The 20,784-nt window shown below is 33.1% G+C and overlaps 2 protein-coding genes across 6 annotated transcripts; one reads left to right on the top strand and one right to left on the bottom strand.

Annotated features, from left to right (window-relative positions):
- Positions 1–100: 100 nt before the first annotated feature.
- On the top strand, positions 101–2,847 carry LOC110707690 (cytochrome B5-like protein). 4 transcript variants are annotated; one of them, XM_021885721.1, is made up of 6 exons: positions 101–236; positions 349–449; positions 559–611; positions 1,168–1,245; positions 1,472–1,563; positions 2,299–2,847. In XM_021885721.1, exons 2-6 carry the CDS (start codon positions 368–370, stop codon positions 2,363–2,365), a joined length of 372 nt encoding a protein of 123 aa, XP_021741413.1. In that variant the 5' UTR covers positions 101–236; positions 349–367; the 3' UTR covers positions 2,366–2,847. The 4 variants fall into 4 exon arrangements, with proteins under 4 accessions (XP_021741413.1, XP_021741415.1, XP_021741411.1 ...); XM_021885723.1 differs by having other exon boundaries at positions 562–611; positions 2,299–2,844; XM_021885719.1 differs by having other exon boundaries at positions 111–236; positions 327–449; positions 2,299–2,845.
- A 211-nt stretch (positions 2,848–3,058) lies between these two features.
- On the bottom strand, positions 3,059–14,155 carry LOC110707689. 2 transcript variants are annotated; one of them, XM_021885718.1, is made up of 14 exons: positions 13,685–14,152; positions 12,136–12,191; positions 11,846–12,020; positions 11,156–11,257; positions 10,758–10,829; positions 10,035–10,151; positions 9,830–9,907; positions 8,266–8,328; positions 8,097–8,193; positions 6,686–6,764; positions 6,371–6,582; positions 5,029–5,174; positions 4,477–4,599; positions 3,059–3,520 (listed from the first exon to the last, which is right to left on the bottom strand). In XM_021885718.1, exons 1-14 carry the CDS (start codon positions 13,769–13,771, stop codon positions 3,368–3,370), a joined length of 1,560 nt encoding a protein of 519 aa, XP_021741410.1. In that variant the 5' UTR covers positions 13,772–14,152; the 3' UTR covers positions 3,059–3,367. The 2 variants fall into 2 exon arrangements, with proteins under 2 accessions (XP_021741410.1, XP_021741409.1); XM_021885717.1 differs by having other exon boundaries at positions 8,097–8,328; positions 13,685–14,155.
- Positions 14,156–20,784: the final 6,629 nt, after the last annotated feature.

Genomic DNA, 20,784 nt, shown 5'->3' with positions numbered 1-20,784 from the left:
ATGAACTTATTTATTTTTTTCTCTCTCTAAAAATTGCCTAAAAATCCGCAATTCAAAAATAATGCATCTAATCTAGTAGTATTAGAAAACGAAGGAAGTACTTAATAAATAATTTTTTACAAAAATAAACATTGGGTTTCTCTTTGCTTTCCTAATAAACTCTAATCTTGAATCGCCCATTTTCTCTCCGATTTTTTGTTCTTCCTTAGCTACCAGCTTTCTACTGCAATTTTCAGGTAATTTAATCCACGATTTATACTACTATTTCGATCAAATGTGACGTTTTTAATTTCTCTCATTCTCTGTTCTCTCTCTTCTTCTCAAAGTGAGCTGCAATTGTATCAACAGAAACTCCAAATTACAGAAAATGGAGATGATTGAAGCAGTGACATTGATATTGGGTGTTCTGTTAGCCCTTCTATTCATTATCCCGCGATTTAATAAACCCAGTTATTATTCTCTCTCCTTTTCTATGCCCAATTCAAATTTTGACTTTTTAATGTAGATAATCTTAATTTGAGTTATTATTAAATCAATTTTCTGGTGTTTGTTTGAAAGCAGGTCAATCGAAAACTGAAGCTTTGAACAGTAACACCAATAATATATCAAAGGTATCATCACATTGGATTTTAATTGTTGATTTTTGATGAATTTAGGTTCTATTAATTTGTGGGTATTCTGTGGTTTCTTCGCCTTCGTTTTTACTATCTCCGTTTCATATTATTTGCAATAGTTTGACAGAAACGGAGGTTTGACAGAAACGGAGGTAGTAGTTATTGGTGAAATGCTTATATTGATGTGCGTTTAGCATAATTTTAGCATTTTAGTTTACTTGTATTGAATCTATGCTCTAAGTATCATACATCAAAGCAAGCATATTAATTTTATATTTCAAAGGTTTTTCCTTTTATTAAAAATACTTTGCATATACCCGGATGTATAATAGAAATTGCCAATGGAGAATAGTTATAAAGGCTGAATGGAATCATTAACAATGTCTTGTAATTGGTGTTGATTGACTGCATCTTGACTGCCTTAAGGGAAGAATTGTAGCATCAGTAATTCAAGCTTTTGATTTTCAATCGATATTAACTTATGGAAAACACTTATGTTTGATCTCTACAAGTCAGAAAGAGTTTTATTATTTTTCTTTCTTCTTGTTACCAGGAATCTAGAAGATATACTAAAGCTGAAGTTTCGTTGCACGACAAAAGGACTGATTGTTGGGTCATCATCAAAGATAAGGTTTATTTGTTTTTCCATTGTCTTCCAATGTAACTTGTTTGTCGGTGACTACACGGAATAATCAAATTTGTTTCATGTAGCCGACCCCACTTATGGGATTAAGGCTTTGATTGATTGATTGATCCCAATGTAACTTGTTTCATAAGAATGATCATTACTTTGAAAGCTGTAACTGCCATTTCTCTAAGCTGATTGTGCCATTTCCCTTTTGGTGCTGTTGATGTAGGTATATGATGTAACTTCATATGTGGAGGAGCACCCTGGTGGTGATGCTATATTAACGCATGCAGGGGATGATTCAACTGAAGGATTTTATGGGTATGAGCCTATTATGTCAGTCTTTTATGTTGCTGTTACAGGAATGCACCGTTCATTACTTGATTACTTCTCTCGATTCTGTTTTCTGTGGCTGGATATAAGTAAGGTTGCTTACACACCGACCTCCTTAGACCTCATCCACACCAAGATCTAGGTTGAGTCATATTACTGCGGTAATAACTTCATCTAATAAGTCTTCATATACCTTCTTTAGCTTCTTTGAGGTTCCAAATTTCCAATACCAATGTTCAGATCATGTATGGACTGCTTTCTATTCAGAAGGAATCTGCTTATATTAGTGTATTGACTTGACTAGTTTTGCCTTGGAGAGAAAGCTTCGGCACCTTCATGCTAATGGAAATGCTTGTAGTGTCGTAAGTTCCATGATCTGAAGCTGTTTTGTTTTTTTTGTGAGAAACATAGTTTAGACATGGCTAGGAACAAGGATCAGATCAATTAGGAAGAATAACTGATATAGATATATGGACATTAAATGGGATAATCCCCCCCTCTGAACGGAATATAAAAGTCCCCTCATCATGTGGATTTTCTGAAGTGCCATAAATCACATGTATTTATGAATTTCATATTTTGTTAATTGTTGTTGTTAATTGATGCTCATAACTTCTTTGGCAACTGTGTTGTGAACATTTAGCTGATTTTGATGTAGCTGTTGCTGCACTTTTTTTTTTTTTTGGCAACTGTGTTGTGAACACTTGCATGTTTGCTTGGCAGGCCACAGCATGGTACACGAGTATTTGACATAATAGAAGATTTCTGCATTGGAGAACTGGAACAGTGACTGAGCTTGTGCAACCAGTTAAATGTCTAAATGCTTGGTGAAAAGATTTTTTGGCTGAGACTCCTCTCCTTCAATATGCTGTCCCAACCTTATCCCTGTCATTTGCAAGTTCTTGATGTAAGATTAAATTCTTAGCAGGTGCTGGATTGTTTGAGCTACGTTACCAGCGCTATGACTTAAGTTGAAATCCTACAAAGAGGCGCATCAAATCAACTTGAGTCATGGATGCTTTCAATTCTTGAGTTTTGTGAATTTTAGTCCTACTCCATTGATGAATTTGATTAAAGAAATTCATTTGGACTTCTCTGTTAAGGGTTATCTTATAGCTCCTCGCAGAAATTCAGTTCAAGCTTTTATATTCCACTTTTTAAATGTTTAGGTATTATATTAAGATAGAATTTTCCATATTCACAATTCATATGGTGATAATTGTAAACATCAATGAGAAGTAGACCTTTTTCTAATTTGCTACCATTCAGGGACACTAAAGTAGAAGTTTTGTCTGCTTTTATAATCAAAGATGTTTATCCAGTTTGCTTGTACAAGCATGACATAGGTAATTGCTGCTCTGTATGATGAAGAATGGTAATAATCTCTTAATCAATCTGGAATAGTTTTAAAAAAACACTTGCAATTTCCGAGCCTTTTCTACTTTACAAATGATCAAATATACAACTTGTTGGCGCCAGAAAAAACAAAGATGAAATCAAACAACTATTTTATCACCTGAAAAACTGAACATTCAGAACTTTACAATGGTACAAGGAAATTTTAACACTGATAAAAACTACACAATGATATTGATACAAATTACAAAAAATCACCTTAAGCCAAATATCAAACTGGCTGAAGAATCAAAAAATGAAGAATTCTAATGCATGAATCAATCAATAAGAATGGCCAAATTGACATGCAAGGGTGACATTCACAAAAAAAAATATTGCTTCAAAGTCCCTTGCATCTGGAATAAATGCAACCTTGTCATTTATGCTATTAATGATCCTACACATCGTATTTTTTGGGCTGCCGCCACTGTACCAACGTTCTTGCTAATGAACTGATAAATGAAGTTTTGGGTGGAGATCCTCTTTTCCCATACAAATTCTTTCCACTGAGGTCTGAATGTGTTGGTCCGATATCTTTCCCTCTATCAATCTGCACAGGGGAATATATGAGCTAAGCTGAACGTAAATATACCAACAGGATTCTCAAAGTCCCCACAACATCACAAAATTACTTGCAGTAATCATGGTTTTATAAATACAAAATGGCTTGGTGGTAAAGCTCAGATTCAAATCAAATAATGAAGAACACTATCTCAAGTCGGTAAAGTAACACACATTAAGCAACCTAGTTATAGTTTCACTTACATGTGAAGACAAGCATCCAAAGACGCATTATTATAAACCATACTACGGATTTCACCAACTATGGATAAATCTGTTACCAATTAATAATATTCAAGTGCAATTAGATGAAGCTAGGCTAATGAAAAACAATGGACTTGATAATAACAAGTAGGTTCATGAAAGTGAAGTGGCAAGGAGAATAGCAGTAAACCATACTGATAGAAGACATTAAAATACTCTCTTACTAGAACATGAAAACATGAATAAGGAAGAGATTCACCAACTATGGATGAATCTGTTACCATTTACGAATATTCAAGTGCAATTAGATGAAGCTTCTAATGAAAAACTTGGATTTGATAATAACAAGTAGGTTCATGAAAGTGAAATGGCAAGGAGAGTAGCAGTAAACCATACTGATAGAGGACATTAAAATACTCTCTTACTAGAACATGAAAACATGAATAAGGAAGACTTAATATGTAAAAATGAGTTGTGGTAGCTAGTTATTAGCATTAATGAGTTCCTGCACTCCCAATCCAAAAAAATGGCTCTTATGGGTCATTAGTGTTGTGGAATGCCTTGAAATCACTTGGGGAAATCTGGGCAAAGATGACGATGTGGTGGGCTATGAACACAGTCAATCCACTCGTTTTATACCCACTACTTCCTCCCTTTAAAGTGACAGCAAGAAAAATAACAAAAGGGCACGAGAGCATAGATCTACATTGTTGGAAAATAACCAAAACAAAACTGGTATACCTTGTATATTTTCCCATCCTTCAAGTAGTATATTATACCAGACCAATTAATAGATTGTGAGAAGTGAGATCTCAGCGCAGAGATAGGATATAAAAAGTTGTCCACAAGCATTGCAACAAACACCTGCTCAACATGGCATCAAATAGGAAAAAAAGTTGGCAGCAGATTATGGGCCACATTACCAACAAATATTCGCAAGATAAGTAATATCAATGACTTCACATTCCCAGATTTAAACAGTCCATGAAAAGAAAACTAAGCGCTGCTCTATAATAATCTACAAACCACTGAAGCGTTTTTTTTCTTCTAACTCTTCACTCAGCATAAACCTTCTCCAGATTCTTTCATTGATGAATTTACATGCAATGTTCTAAGTGAATGTCCATGATAATGCAATTTCCACTACCAAATATGAGTTTGTCTTATTGGTTTCCAACACTAATACTTTTAGTGAAAATATATTATAAAATACTAAAGGATACAATATACAGAAACAAATGCCAAAGAACAGTCAAACCGCAAAACTTTTAAAAATGAAGAGAAGAAACACACCAGACACCAATTGTAGGTAGCAAGTGACAAAGGCGGTGCCTCAGGGGATAACAAGTTGCACAAGTGAACTTCAATCCTTGTCAAGTTCCACATAGAAAGCAACTCAATAGCAGTGCATGTGGCAAGGCAGCCCACAAATAACCACCCTACGAGAAAATAGGAAAATGGAAGATGCAAATGAGTAACTGTCGACAAGAAATTTAATTGCACAAATTATTGCTTTATTATTCATCATTCCCATACAAACTTCTTTTCTGCACAACTGTGGATACGTTATAGATCTCAACTACAAAATTCTCTATGACTGAGCTTTGGTTCTACATAAGAAGACTTCACAAAGCAAAAGCTTCTCTTAACAGCCAACTGTGATCTTGTATACTATTGTAACTATTCAGTGGAATCCAAACTTGAATATAGTAATTAAATATTAAGCTACAAGCATTTAAGAATACTTTTTTTTCCATTCAAGTAGAGCAGTACATCAATGTCTTCTTATTAAGCTTTTGGTCCTTCCAAATTAAGACATCAAAAGGCTTGAAAATCACTGCAGAGAAGAAACTCAAGCTAAAAGTATGTCCTATAAAAAAATATTATTAAAAAAAAAATAATAATAAATAAAAAAATGAAAGACTTCTAAAATATAAGCATTGTAGGAAATACTTCCTTTTGGGAATTTAATAAAGGTAACAACAGCCTCAATCTTATCACCAACAAAGAAAATTGAATTTCCATAAAGTTTAAGTTCAAAAAATTCGAAACATGGGCTGACATGTTTAATTCAAAAGTAAAAATAAAATAAGGTCTAGTAAGTAAAGTTCAAATAAGGGGTTTTCAATTGAAAAAGAGGATAACGTGTAAATACTTTTCAAACAAGGTCCTATACTTAAGTGGCAGATGATAGTTAAATTTAATGAGGTCCAAAAACGTATCTTCAGCAGCATATCTCAACCAATAACACAAAGGTTCTCTACCCCTACTGTGTCCTTTCATCAAGATATTACTTGTCCCAAATCAGGATATTATCCTGAAATGAAAACCCCTATACCAAACCTAATCTTGATCAGCCCTGCTGTACATGACCTAATCACAAATAAATTGTATGATATTTTAGTAGCAGCCCCTCTTATCCTATTTCAAATCATCTGAGCTCTATAGATGCAATGTAGCCAACAATTCATTGGGGATTGGCTGATAACCTATATAACCACACTATCAGCATGAAACCATCCTATTACATTGCAGTCCTCTACTGATATTATAACTTGACAAACCCATGAAATCAAGGTGATTCAGCTAATAAGATCTTGTTGAGTGACCTGCCAACGAGGTTAGCTATACTTACCACCAGAAATAAGAAATTCATCCTCAATTGAGTAAGCTCCACACCGCATCCGAAGTGCAGCTGCAACATGTATCACAGCCATGACATATGGCGCCACAAATCCCCATGAGAAGTAACAGTGCACAGAAAATAATGCGCGATTCATGATCCAATTAACCTTTGACACATATGATTCTAGAACAAATGTTTGCTTCCTCAAGTAGTTCCAGTACCTACATTAGAAGATTAAAGAGACCAAATCACCAAATACTGTCAGATGAAATTAAGAGATAAATTCTGTATAAATGAAAAAAGCACTTAAATATTACAACAAACCTGGAGAAACTAAGATCACTTGCAAGTGGATGAGGGAAAACAGCAACTGGAGGAGATGTTATGAGTTTTTTGTGAGCTCCTGAAAAATATGACAAAGATCAACTACTGTAAAGATAGAATACCCAAATGTGCTTCAATGACCAGATTTACAAAAAAAATACACTTTACAATTAGCAACAAATTACTGTCAAAGGAGCCTTTTGAGGTCCCTAAAATGAGCAAGCAAGGTTCTTATGAAGCTACAAGATCAAAATTTTAAAAAGAAACAACGTTTCAATGAACTAATTTGAGCACTTTCAACCATCCATTGCATGCTTAAACAACTATGACTGGTGTCAACTTCAAGACATTAAACTTCTACTGGGTTAAGCTGGTTCATTTCAGATTCAATATAACTGCATTTTAACTATTGTCCAAATTGGTGAAAACTACCAGGGATAAATTATGATATAAGAGGGCACAAGGTGCATGCCTTGTCAAATAGAATTCTACTACATGCTGTAATAAGTGGACAGGAAATGAATCTGACAACTCATATAAAGCCCATATCACTGACAAAGAGTTTTTATTTTTCTTGCTACAGTGTTCGATGCTCATAAATTCATAATACATAAATAGATGTTATGTACTTTGCCTATATACAAACAATAGAAAGACCAAGGATATCGAACATGGACACCTTTGAGCAGCACACAACCTCTTCATTTTTCTTTTTATAGGCGTGCCATTCTCTGCCTATTATTTAAAGGTTTTTCTTTTATGCACTGTTCAGCAACATCCCAGACCATTTTTTGAGAGAAGAGTATAAAAGGAATGGGAGACCAAAGTCAGCTAGGTGAATTCTTGGGAGGGAAGCCACAAGGAAAATCAGAATATTTGCTAGAAAAGGCCAAAACAGAAATGTAATAAATAGAAGAATAGGAGAGAAATAGCATACAGTAAACTAAATTGTTTTTTTGGTTTGGTTAGCTAACTTTGGAAGTGTTCAAATGTTGAATCAGATTATTTTATCCATTCATATCATCTTCGACTTTCTCTAGATCTTTTCCTTTAATTTCCAGTTCAATCACATGCACAATATAACCACATTGACGTCCTTGACCAACACGTATTACACATTGACCTTGAAGCTTCATGAGACAGCAAAACCAGCTCACATCTTACACTACAGGATATTTTTACTGATATAGGTCCTCATCTCCTCATCACTCAGACTTGAAAAAAAGAGCTGAATGACTACTGTACACACTGTAGGTAAGTCAACGTCAATCAGAACAGAGAATATAGAAAGAAAAAAAAAACACAATTTATAACTCCAGGGGCATTACAAAGGGCATCAATATTACCAAGAAGAGGGGATATTAGACAAAATGGAACAGAATAGTTAATTTTGTAGAAGTAGATATGTTACCAGATATAGCTGCAAGAGTCATATCGTCAGAATATCCACCATCTTGGAGTTCTGAGACTACACCATAGTTGTCATTTCTGAAGTCATCGGCATGCATCTGAGATTGTAGGAAATCAGGAAAAAAAAAATTGTAGTGTGTGTACCATTTGCAAATACTGTGACTACTTACCATCATGCAACCACCCCATAAGAAGAATGTTCTCCCACCAGTAGCAAACCCCATAGAGCAAGGCTGTAGAGACAACAAAGAATTTGTAAGTAGAGTAAATATAATTACACAGAAACAGCAAGATAACTACTCCCTCTGTTTCGTAATAATCGCCACAGTAGGTGTTGCACAAAGTTTCAGGAAAATTATAGGGTGGGGACCAAAAGGTGAATTTTATAATATAAAGTATTGTTAGTGGGGATATGTTTAATTGTTTTTAGGAGAGAGAAATAATAAAAATAATAAAATAAAAAAAAAAGTAGTGTAAGTAGGGTTGGTAGGAGAGAGAAATAATAAAATAATACTGGGTCCTTACCAAATAAGGAAGGGTTGCAATTACTATGGAACAGATGTAAAAGGAAAGTGTTGTGATTATTACGAAACAGAGGGAGTAATTAACATCCTCATGTCTGTAACTCTGTAAGTAGCATATCTAAGCAACATCAACATTAAATTCACAAGGGCTGAAATTATGTAGGTTTCTCTGCTTCTCAAAAGCATATGGATGTTAGTGTTAAGCATCATAACATTGCTGAAGGCGAGGATTTATAGTAAAGGGAATTGTGTCCTTGTTTAATGTATTTTTAAAAAAACCGCAAATGTTTTTAAAAAAACCGCAACATATATCAGTTGAGAAGTGATATGGAAAATGTGAAATTCTAAGAACCAAACAGAATCTGCTTCAACGCAACCAGCCCAATTCCGTATTTGGAATGCGAAGTTGTTATTAATTTAATCAGGGAATTTGTCTACAGAGCGTTGCAGATTCTGGTAAGACCAAATGTTACTACAACGAATTAAACAAATACCTCCCTTCCTAAATGTTGGTTACACTTACTGTTTACACACTAGGATGTAGGAGAGAGTGTGTGGATAAGGGGATGTGTAAGAAATGTAGAAGAGAGAATGTTGTAAGAGGGGTTTGCGAAAGAAGAGTATGAAAAGGAGTGTTTCATGTTGGGTAAGGTGAAATTAAAACTTGCCAAAGTAGGAAGCAAAAAGGGTAACCAACATACAGAAATGGACGAAAGTAGAAAGCATAACCGACAAAAAAAAAACAAAGGGAGTATGAAACAATATCAACCAAGTTTTGCAACTGCTACTGCACCCATATGTTTGGTACCATGGGTGGAAGAGTCCAAGCCCTGTACCACGGCATGACAAGCTAGGATTCTTGCGCATATGATCATAACTCAAAATTGCATCTATCCAAAATACCACTCTAAGGCAGAATTGTTTCAATGAAACAAAAGGCCATTCTACCATCGATCTGCCCATCACAAGATACTGAATTATCACTCACCTTACGTAAACTATGTACTACTCTTCACTCTTCATACTTTACAATGTGCCATAAATCATTTTTCATATTATACAGCAACATTAATGATAGTCCAGAACCATAAAATAGAAGGATGAGAATAAGTTCATAATCACGGATATTTAACGTGAATAATATAAGCTGCTTATGGCTATCAACACATTTGAAATTTTGAAAATAGCATAACAATAGAATAACACATACCATGTGATATTCATATATACAGTAACTTCCTAAGCTCCCAGAAGGCAAATCAAGTGGATAACCAGTTTGAATAAAAATCTGCACATAACAGCAACATAGAATGAATCAAACCCAAATTTAATACAAAAAAACAAATCGTGAAAATATGAATTTCATGCATATCATTTGAAATAGTTAATTTAACAATACCAAAGCCAAACGATACCTCGGGATTTTTTTCCATTTCAGCCGTGAGAGCACCTATTGATCCTGGGTGAAGTCTAACATCATCATCTAGAAACAGTATATACTTGCTATCTTTATGCATTTTTTCTGCACCAACCTGAGAACGAACAAAGTTCGCATATGAAAGTAACATCAGCAGTCAGCTTCAAAATCGGACCTATGCAAGTACAAAAAGATCATACAGTATATGGATATAAACAGATATATTTTGGCCAAACCTCGCTCTCAGAACAATGTCACCCTATCATATATGGTTTTAAATTTTTTAAACTGATAATATACACCCCAAGTCTAGTCCATCTAATTTTCTGTGGGTCTCCATATTTCACAGATTTATAGTCAAGATTCCAGAACTTTTCATTCACACAATATAACTGAACAACATAGTTACAAATTTCTATATCCCAATGCAATTTACAGTTAAAGGTACTTCCAAAAAAGAAAGTAATTCTTTCTAGTCAAACAGAAAACAAACTAGAGATGTATTATATACACAATTCCATTAATATGAGAACAAATAAGCGAATAACAGCAGAGTAATATATCAATGGTGAAGAGCAGTTGGGGGAAAAAGGCTAATGTCTTCTGTGTGTACATTAGTTAGCATTCTTAGCAGAAACCAGATAATTAAACTTAAAAACACGGTCACTTTAATGCACCACAAATGCCAAAATCAAACTTGATTTAAAAAAGAATAACATACAAGTTGATTGTGAATCTTCTGACTGCAAGTGGTTGAATAGCCTGCCACTATAATCTTAGCATCAAGTTCATCCTGTCATCACCCATATAATTAGTTAGGATACACACAACACAGGACATTATGATATGTTGAAGATGTTGTAAGGCTATCACTAACATGCTACCATATGATCTTCCACTATTATAACGTCATGAAGGTTGCTATAATAGCAAAAACAGACCAACCTTGTAATCTTCTACAATTAAAGGAAAATGATCCCATGCTACTTTAAAATACACTTTATGCCATCAAAGTCTATTTATAAATTTTACAAGAATCATGATGACATGTAAGCATGTATACTCTACTTCTAACTGACAATAATTCCAATGAAGTAATATATATAATAAGTTAAGTACCTGATAATCTTTTATAAGCCTAGATACAGCGTGATATGCTGGATCTTCAGTACTTTCTACAAGAAAAAGAAACTCTATAGGCCCACCATATAGGGATGTAATCTGCATTGAAATAGACATCAACAGAACTGTCAAGATGCATTCCACTTCATCTTAGCCAAAAAGGAAATTAAGAAAATGAAGGACTCTTCACAAAGATATGGAAGACCTATTGCCACCAGATAATGAATACGAATCACCTTGGTGATCATGAACCCAAGAAAGAATGGATATATAAATACTTCCTCCTTTCTTTTAATTTTGCAACGTTTGCTTTTTTGACACTATTCACACACTCCTCTTTAAGTCTTTAAACACATATTGTGACTTGTATGTAAGGAAATATAAGGTCATTTGTTAGACATCTTGATATATATTTTCACAATATCAATTATTATATTTTTACCATATCAATTTTTATAATTAAAAGATAAAGGTTTAAATTGTGCTTTGGGAAACGTAATTCCTCCCATGTTGCAATATTTAAAGGACGGAGGAAGTATAAGAAAAATGTCACAACCATTCAAATTTCCAAATTCCCTGACCAAAAACGTAACATACCAAGTTTTTGTGTGGAATGGGAAACTGTGTCGAAGCAGAATATACTGTTCATCTATTAAAAAAATCAAAGGAGGGAAGAGAGAGTTGCACCTGACTTTTCCAGTTATGCAAATTGTGCTCTCCAAATCCTTTCAAAGGCATAACAACTGTGACTCTTGGCAGATTAACTTGATAAGAGTGCTCAAGCTCAGTAATGTCATGACAAAGGAAACCAAAGCTATTTCCTTTCCTCAATTCATTTTTCATGCGTTTTATTTCTCTATTCCTGAAGCAAAAGAAGAGAGAGAGATCCATCACAGGTCCCCAACAAATGAATATTGAATCTCATAATAAATATATTAGTCCATCAGTTCATTAAATCTGTCCTCCAGTATCAGTACCTGACATGAGCAGCGCAGGCCCACCCAAATGCTAAAACTAGACAGATTAAACATCCCTGCAGCAATAAACAAGGAAGCTTAAGGTCTATCGTCCAAATTAAGACAACATCAATCAAAATAATAATGGGTGGGAACAGCAGGAGAATAGAAAGGCTTTGATAAGAACAGATCCCCTTATACTATGACAAGAAGACAATTTAAACTGTAAAAGGTACAACTACATGCAAAAACAAACAAGAAATCAAAATGGAAAAAATAACATCACTGCACAATTGATTCATTCAATAAGTACTTATACAGACATATATGTCTTAACTAAGTCAAAGTCATTCTAGGCAGCAATGGTTAGAAAGAACAGTACAATAATGTGACTACATGGGAGGATTTGCCTTGATCCAGAGCTCTTTTAAAGGACTTATAATAGCAGTAGTCCAAATATTTTATCATCAAATGACCATATAAAACATCCAGACCATAGTCATACAAAACAAGCATCAATACGAGGAAGTACCTCATGGGGACAATACCAAAAATGTCCCCTTATTGTAATCAGTCCAGGAAACTCCCAATCACCCCCTATTAGTCAAACGTCAAGGCAATATGACCTGAATCTATAATCCTTGTTGAGACTTAATTGACAGATGCCGCAAACGAATTACAAAGAACAACCGTGAGGGTGAGATTTGCCGATTAACATTTATGTTAGTACACACATGGGTGAGAGAGCCTATGTTATTGCCAAAGCTTGATTTAATATTAAAGGAGAAATTTCTAATTAACTTTTGCACTCCCCAAAAAATATGCCAACCCAAAAGTATATAAGGCATAATCTTGGAACAGTTGGAAGGAGAAAAACTATCAAGTTGAAGTTGATTTGCTATATCCCATTTAAAATTCCTCGATCCGCCACATCAACTCTAAAGTCAATTTACAGGTTGAGATAATTGATATCAGAGGCCAATAAGTCCACTCCCAAGTTACCCCTGGAAGTAATCTAGATTAAAGAATAAGCAGTAATTCTTAATTTACTTCCTCCATTACCCAAATCACCATATCATGGAATTTAAGCCTTGCGTCTTGGGAATTCGATTATAGTCATGGCAATTGGCAACCAAACCTTTTGCAAATATGTGCTCAACAACATCACAATCAAAGTTGTATATGATCATCTCCACCAAAATACTAGGCATTGAACATCAAGCTTTTATACAACAAAATTTCAAAAGCTTCCCGCCAGCATCAAAATCATATATTAGCAAGCCCTAATAGTCTAATTAAACATAGAACATTAACATAATTTCATCCTATCAATCCCAAATTATCAAATTCTAGCTGCAATTTAACCTTATCCAAAACATCCATACTTCAAAATTTCAACCAATTCCCAAAAAAATATATCAAAACAACATTCAAATTTAATCAACAAAATACAATATTTGTTCTAAAATAAAATAATACAAATTCAGCAAAGTAACAGCAACAACAACAAATATTAAAAAAATCAGCATAACAACAAAATAAAATCAAATTATTGAAGCAAAAAACTAACCTGGATCTGAACGAATATGGCAATGGGGGTAAGACAAGCTCGACTAGCAGCAAACAAAAACGAATCAAGGGATTCTAATGCAGCCATTATAATTTCAAACAAATAATTTACAAAAATTAAAAACGAAGCTAAAAATAATCAGCAAAAAAATCCCAAGATTCGTGTAATTCGTAAATTAATGTAAATTTATGATAGTCTCTCTTCCTCTCAGATCGCCATTAACGAAAGAATTCGATAGAGCGAGAGGAGAGGAGAGAGAAAATGAGAAAGACAGAGGAAAAAAAAAATGAAAAAAAAGTTTGTTTGAGAGGAGAGAGAAATTATTGAACCGCCCAAATTCTATATTTCGAAGTTGATTTCCAAATTAACCACAAAGTCAAAATTAGCGTTTAGTATTAGGGATTTGACAAAATTAATTACCAACAGAGGCTTAGGAACTGGACTCACTGTCGTCGTGTACGGGTATCAAATAAACAATACTCCTTCCGTATCATAATAATTGATACACTTTTTAACTTTAATTTAATAAAATTATTATACACTTTGTACGATATAGATAACTAAACCACATGTATTGGCATATGTATGTTCCAAGTTAGAACGTGCATATTATCATATTTGAACAATAGGGTACACTTTGGCTTAGTCTTTTAATCTTATTTCAATTTTCCTTTTTAGAAAAATGTGTACACATAGTTCAAATAAGTTTTATACTTGTATAATATAATTCAAATTATAAGTTTTATACAAGTGAAGATTAGGTTGATTGAATGCACCTATAGTACTTTGTGATCAACATTCCGACTATATACCATGAATTTTAGGCATGTTTTGTTCACCTTTTATTTCAGTTTTGTCGAAGCTTAAGAGTTTTGATGATGTTGAATAAAAGTAAGCAAACTTCAACCAATGATTTCTCTAAGTGTTGTAACTAGAAAAGGTGAAGTTGACTTTGGAAGTGGAAAAGCAACTTGACTATGAAGACCCAAGGAGACTCCCAGGAAAGTTAACGAAAGTAGAAGAAGAGTTCCTTAATAGAATTACTGAGTTCCCTAACAGGAGCTTGACAGCAAGTTGAGAAAATTGAATTGGTCTGCGTAGAAGACAACAAGGAGCTGGAGAGTGAAGGACAGCAGGATCTTGATCCTGGTCTGCATGAAGCCCAAGTATCCTTAACTTACAACAATTGACGAGAAAATCCAGCTAGAATATATAAATTTATGTTAAGTTTCTTTTTCTAAGGATTGTTGTAGATATGTTAGGAAAGTTGTTATGCATGGAATTTATTAGAGGCGTGACAAAGTTTGGCAAGCTTTATAAATGGAAAGTTTATAAAACATAAGTTTTAACTTATGAAAAGATTTTCTAAAGATTTTATTGTGTGAAATTCGGTTTTATAAAATATCATTCTTTTCATAAATTATATCTTTGATAAGTTTTCTAAAAAGATTTTCTTTACAAATGATTTACTTAAAAACGTGTTTTATGAAAATGGTAGTTTTATAATTTCTATCTTTTTGAAAACCCTACTTTGATACGAGTACTTCTTGTATATAAAGTAAAATTCATAATTTACACAACTTGTGAGTTTATGCGTGAAGAATCTGAAGAGAGCTCTTAAGTGTAAGTTTGCCAAGTCTAAACTATGTCATATTAGTTTCAGATTCCATGTGTAGCTTTCCTATCACATATTAGAGTCAAAGAGTTTGTATTGTTTTGGTTTGGGCGAGTGTTTAGCTTATTGCATACAGATTGTAGGCTTCTAGATTGAAGTTGAGAGAGTGGACATTCAGGGAGTGTCGAGTAGAATCTAAGTCTGGGATTTAATTAGATTGGATAGGATAGGGTCCTATCGAGTAGCAAGTTCAGTCAGGAACTTGTGAGTAAAGGTCTGATTATAATAGGTTGTAACTAGGAGTATTTGCCCTATTATAGTGGATTGATTTGGTGTTTGAAATCCTTTGGAGGGTCGAGGTTTTACTTCCAATTGGGCTCTGGAATGTTTCCTTGTAAAATCTTGTGTGTTTTGCTAAGTTCTTTTTATATTCTATGTTAATTCCGCAAAAGTAGTCACTAGGAACTCACATACAATTAACCCCCCTCTTGTAGTGTTCATCTCAACTAACAAGTTTTAATAAGTTTAATTAATTTCAGTAAAAAAAAAGTTATAATAAGGGTCATAAGTTATAATATGGTGTTATATGTTTAGATATATATATGTTTAGGTAGGTTCAGATGAAATAAGATCGTATAAGTTTATATAAGTGAAAATCAGGTGAACATGACCCTTATGATTCTAGATTGTCTTAGGAAGACCTAGCAAAGTTAACTCATACAATCGTATTTGATTACTCAATATGATTTACCTGACTTGAAAGTCGAACTTAAATTAAATCGCTTGACACACTTTGACCAAGAAATTGATAGCAATATATCTATTAATGTTTAGTTTATTAAAATTATCCTGTTGGCAATTAAGCCAGATATTACTAAACCAACCGAAACCTTTTGATTTGTTTGGTACTTAGCAGTTTAATTAATTTATTATGTTTGATTAGACGTTAGTATAAGAGCTAAAAAATCATCACAAAGCTGACAATATTTGTTTATTTAGAAACCAAAATTGTACAAGTATTTATAAAGTTCAAATTTAGTTTCACTTACCAAGTAAGTCATATGTAAACAATTTTCGTTGGACGATAATTTGTATTTGGTTGGAAAAAAAGAAAAACTTAAAAGAAGTAGCATTTTCTATTACATCAAATAACTTAATCTTCTGAGAGTGAAGGATAACTTAAGTGGTTAGAGCTTGCTTCCCGCTTCTTGGAGATCCTAGGATCGATTTTGATCATCATTCACCCTTGTGGCTCTTTAACACCAAAAAAAATAAAAAAAAAAAAAAAAAAAAAAAAAAAAAAAAAAAAAACTTAATCTCCTACCCGTAATTTATTTATTTGTTTTTTTTCTTTTGGAGTGTCCAATTCATTATAGCTAGCTTGGTACATCAAAACTATATTTAAGGATTTATTATGAAGCGCTTGGTACGTGGGAACTTAATGTTAAGGGATTTATGAAGCGTGTGGGAATGAGTTGGAGTTTGGTGATATATAGTGAACTAAGGAATGAATGGCACATGCATGAAGACCCAATTATAGGGGCTCCTTTTTTGTTGCTTTTTTTGAAGAAGATGCTGGTTTTTGATTCGAATCTTAGACCAAGCTTCGATCACATACATTCCTGTCATCAATCATCATTGTTGTTTTCCCTCGTATGAATAATAGAGAACCTTCTTATTCCCTAATGTTGTTTTGGTTTATTGTATTGTGAACTTTATACCAACAAGACCTAAATTTGACTATTAATACAGTGTATATTTCTATGTTATTCATCCAATGTTGTTTATCAAATTTTCGTCATTTTTGTTATTTATTAACCCGCCAAATTAAGAAAATATAAGTATATACATGTAGGATCTTATTAGATCTTTCTTGATGCGTACTTTCAAGATATCAAATTTTACTTCGGTTATTTTACTTATTTTGATAATCTATAAGGAATAAAAACTACTTGTACTTTGCAAGTAAATAAAAGTGTTAGTCCCTTCTTGTCATATACGGAGTTTAACATGCAATCGCATGCCAAAATTACAACTTGGGCAACTCCATCTCCAATGTGGGAGTTTACACAGTTTACACGCACTCGGCTAATAAATTATTTTTGCTCATTTGATATATAATAAGTATTTTTAAGAAGTTTTCTCTCCTAAAGTCCTAAGGACCAAATCATCAGGACCAACCGCAAATGACACTATTATTTGACAGTTAAAGGAAGGTCCAAGGAAGACTGCTAACTGCTTAAAAGTACCTAATATAGATTGATATACTTGCTTAGGAATGCTTACTGTAAATAATATAGATTGATAAGTGTGACGTTAGTTCTTAAGGTCCCACTAAATTGTCATTTGTCAATGATAGTCTAATTCTACAAGTCACAAATTAAAATTTAATTAAATCAAATCCAATGCTAAATTGCCAACAATGCAAGTCAAGAACTACAAATACACATCAGTTGATTAAGTAGTATTTGTCACCCACTAATCCACTATGTACATATATATCTCCAAAGATGAAGCTTGAAATAGATTACTAGTTCATTATTAGATGTGTACAATAATTAGCTGTTATATTGTAGTGAAACTTCTGGCATTTTGTCTTCTTTAATTTGTTTAATTTTGTGATTATTGTCTTTTTTAATGCTTTAAAACATGATAATTTGATTAAACTTGTAAGTATGTACTTCCTCCATTTTTAATTTTTTTTTTTATCATATTCATCATAAAGAATGTTTTAAATTGAATTATTTTCATAATAACACTTTTGGTTGCTTATTAATGATGAATGCATCGATAACACTACTCTTTTAAGTTTACACTTTTTTTTTTTTTTTTTTTGGTTTAATTGTGTGTTGTCTCTTGTGTTTCACTTACTCTGTACTTAATTGTTATTGTCAATTTTCCTTTATTTAGAATTGAGGTAGGAATTGACAACTTTTCCTTTATTGATCGATTAGGGTTAACAAGACACTTTGAGAAGTTTATGGTTATTGACATGCATGAGATTTGAATATTTGATTGTCTTCTAAAATTATTCTATTGTTTATTTTCTTCGTCTCAAAGTTCTAATACTCATATGGGTCATGGGTGAACAATCTTATTATTCATGACTACCCTTTATAAAGTAGCGAAAGAGAAAAACTTAAATATGCAGGTATGTTTGCTAAATTCACGACGCTCAAACAAAATTTTTCCCTTCGGATATGAATAAGTGGATCAATTTGCATTGACTTTTGCACTATTCACATACCAACTTTGACTAGATATATATAATACTAATATATGAAGCTGAAGGCCACATGATATTATATAAAGTTTTGCTAGATTAGTTACGATGTACATTATATTTTTATAACATCAACTTTTTATTATTTTTGGTGTTACACAATTAAATATAATAATGGTATATGTGTCTCTCAAACTGATACACTTATTCAGATACAAAGGGAGTATCAAACTAAGGAATACTACCATTTATACAAAGAATTTTGAGAACAAAACAAATCTAAAAATAGCCCTATGTTTTAACACAAGAAAATTTACATATAAAGTAAATTAAGAGAGAGAGAGAAATGGGCAGCTGGCAAAATAGTATTTCTCATTTCTCAGAAGAGTCAAGGTCAATGAATTAAGGAAGTGGGGAATATGCTAAGAGCAATTGGGTACATAGCTAAGGAATGTGCTGTCAATATGCTGTTTTTCTTAAACAAGCACTATTCATAACATGCTACTTTGCTGCTGCCGTTGCTTTCAAACCATGCTCATGCTAACCTCTAATCATTGGCGATTTGCCGATTTCTTATACTCCGTTGCTTATCAAACTTCAATTGATTTATCAGATGAATTGCAATTTGCAACATCCCTACGTAATTACAAATGTTAAGTAGCTTTCCAAACTTTTTAAAACAAGTGATATAATAGAGATGACGATTACATATGTTTATCAAGTCCATTACGTTACTACAAATCAAAAAGGTATCAAAATTTGATGCGTGTTCAATAAATTGTAGTGGGTAGCTTTTAGCAGTCGAGTAGCAGTAGTTGTTAAGGTAGTGACTAGCTGTTGATTAATAGTGGGTAGAGATTAACTGTCAAAGAAACTGTTGATAGTATGGTCGTATGGGTGTTTGGCAAAAGTAGCATTTGCATTATTAAAATATATAAAGAAAAAATTGGCCGCAACAACACCAATTATTACAAAAGTGTGTGTAACAGCATAACCTTTCAAGAGTGTTGGCTACATCACAAACTATGTACTTGGGTGCACATAACAACATGAATGACACCAATGAACTAAGATTACATGGGAAAAGTAGAATCTTCATTATTTTATTATTGTTTAAATATTTTTTAAACTTACATGCTTTTCCATTACGCATGACTAAGTTAACCTTTACTTCTATTAAATATTTTCATTTAAACACTTCTTAACCTCCACCATTAAAGCGAATTCCTTCGAAAAGTTTTCACTATTATTTTCCTTTGTTCGCTTCATCAATTACTTTTTTTTTAAAAAAAATATATCGACCTCATGTGATTGATTTAGTTGCATCTCCCTCTCCATTAGTCAAATACTTAGTTGATAAATAAAAGAAAATCATCCGAAAACCATTTCGTTCCTCTAAATTTTAGGATAAAAAGTCTATTTCTAATACCATGCAAGCCCACAAAATGCTTCAAAATACTTAATTCTTCAAAAAACAATTTCAGAATCAGATTTTAGAATAGGCCAAATTGATTTTTTTTTGTTTTCAATGTACAACACTTTAATGGTGGAGGTTGAGAGTGATAGTAATTTAAAGGGAGAAAATTAAATACAGGAAGAGGAAACTAAGACAATCACGTGAGATGCTAAAAAAAGTAACCGAAGAAGAAAACGAAAGAAAATAATGGCGAATTTTTTTTGAAATAATCTCTTTAATGATGGAGGATGAAAAGTGATGTTAAAGGAAACAATCAATAATGGAAGAGAAGACTACATAGTCAAGTGAGATGGAAAATCAAGTAGGATGAAATTAAATAAAAATATATTAAATTATGTATAAAAAGCATTAAAATTATTGAACGAAAATTTCACTTTTTGATGAAATCTAGGTTTAGACAACTTAGTTGGTGACATTTATGCTGTTATTTGCACCCAAGTGCATAGTTTGTGATGTGGAGTGCACCATCGAAAGGTTATGTTGTTGCACGCACCTTTGTCATAGTTGATGTTGTTGCGGCCAATTTTTCCTAATATAAATTGTTAAAAAAAAGTAACCAAAAATTAACAAACGCTACCCGCTACTCTTAAACGCTACTATTTTTTACGTTTGAGGAAAGCTACCTAAACGCTACCTCTACCGCTAATCGCTACTCACACCGCTACCTTACCAAACACTTTTTTTTTTCCTAGTAGTATTTTCATTGGTCAAAACGAACCGCTACCTTAAACAATCAAATGCTATCACCAAACAGGGCCTAAGTGAGCTTATGTTAGCGGTTAGCC

Source organism: Chenopodium quinoa, unplaced genomic scaffold (genome assembly GCF_001683475.1).
Source record: "Chenopodium quinoa cultivar QQ74 unplaced genomic scaffold, ASM168347v1, whole genome shotgun sequence".
In the NCBI taxonomy this organism is placed as follows: Eukaryota; Viridiplantae; Streptophyta; class Magnoliopsida; order Caryophyllales; family Amaranthaceae; genus Chenopodium; species Chenopodium quinoa.
The sequence above is the reverse complement of the archived record's forward strand: the minus strand, read 5'-3'. Positions and strand labels throughout refer to the sequence as shown.

What these genes read in the sequence shown, in the direction of transcription:
- LOC110707690 (XM_021885721.1), top strand. Translation starts at nt 368, where the DNA reads ATGGAGATGATTGAAGCAGTGACATTGATATTGGGTGTTCTGTTAGCC. An exon ending in ACACCAATAATATATCAAAG is followed by an intron (nt 612 to 1,167) that starts GTATCATCACAT and finishes TCTTGTTACCAG; the next exon opens with GAATCTAGAAGATATACTAA. An exon ending in GGGTCATCATCAAAGATAAG is followed by an intron (nt 1,246 to 1,471) that starts GTTTATTTGTTT and finishes CTGTTGATGTAG; the next exon opens with GTATATGATGTAACTTCATA.
- LOC110707689 (XM_021885717.1), bottom strand. Translation starts at nt 13,771, where the DNA reads ATGGCTGCATTAGAATCCCTTGATTCGTTTTTGTTTGCTGCTAGTCGA. An exon ending in TGAATTTCTTATTTCTGGTG is followed by an intron (nt 5,175 to 6,370) that starts GTAAGTATAGCT and finishes ATTTTCTCGTAG; the next exon opens with GGTGGTTATTTGTGGGCTGC. An exon ending in CTACCTACAATTGGTGTCTG is followed by an intron (nt 4,600 to 5,028) that starts GTGTGTTTCTTC and finishes CATGTTGAGCAG; the next exon opens with GTGTTTGTTGCAATGCTTGT.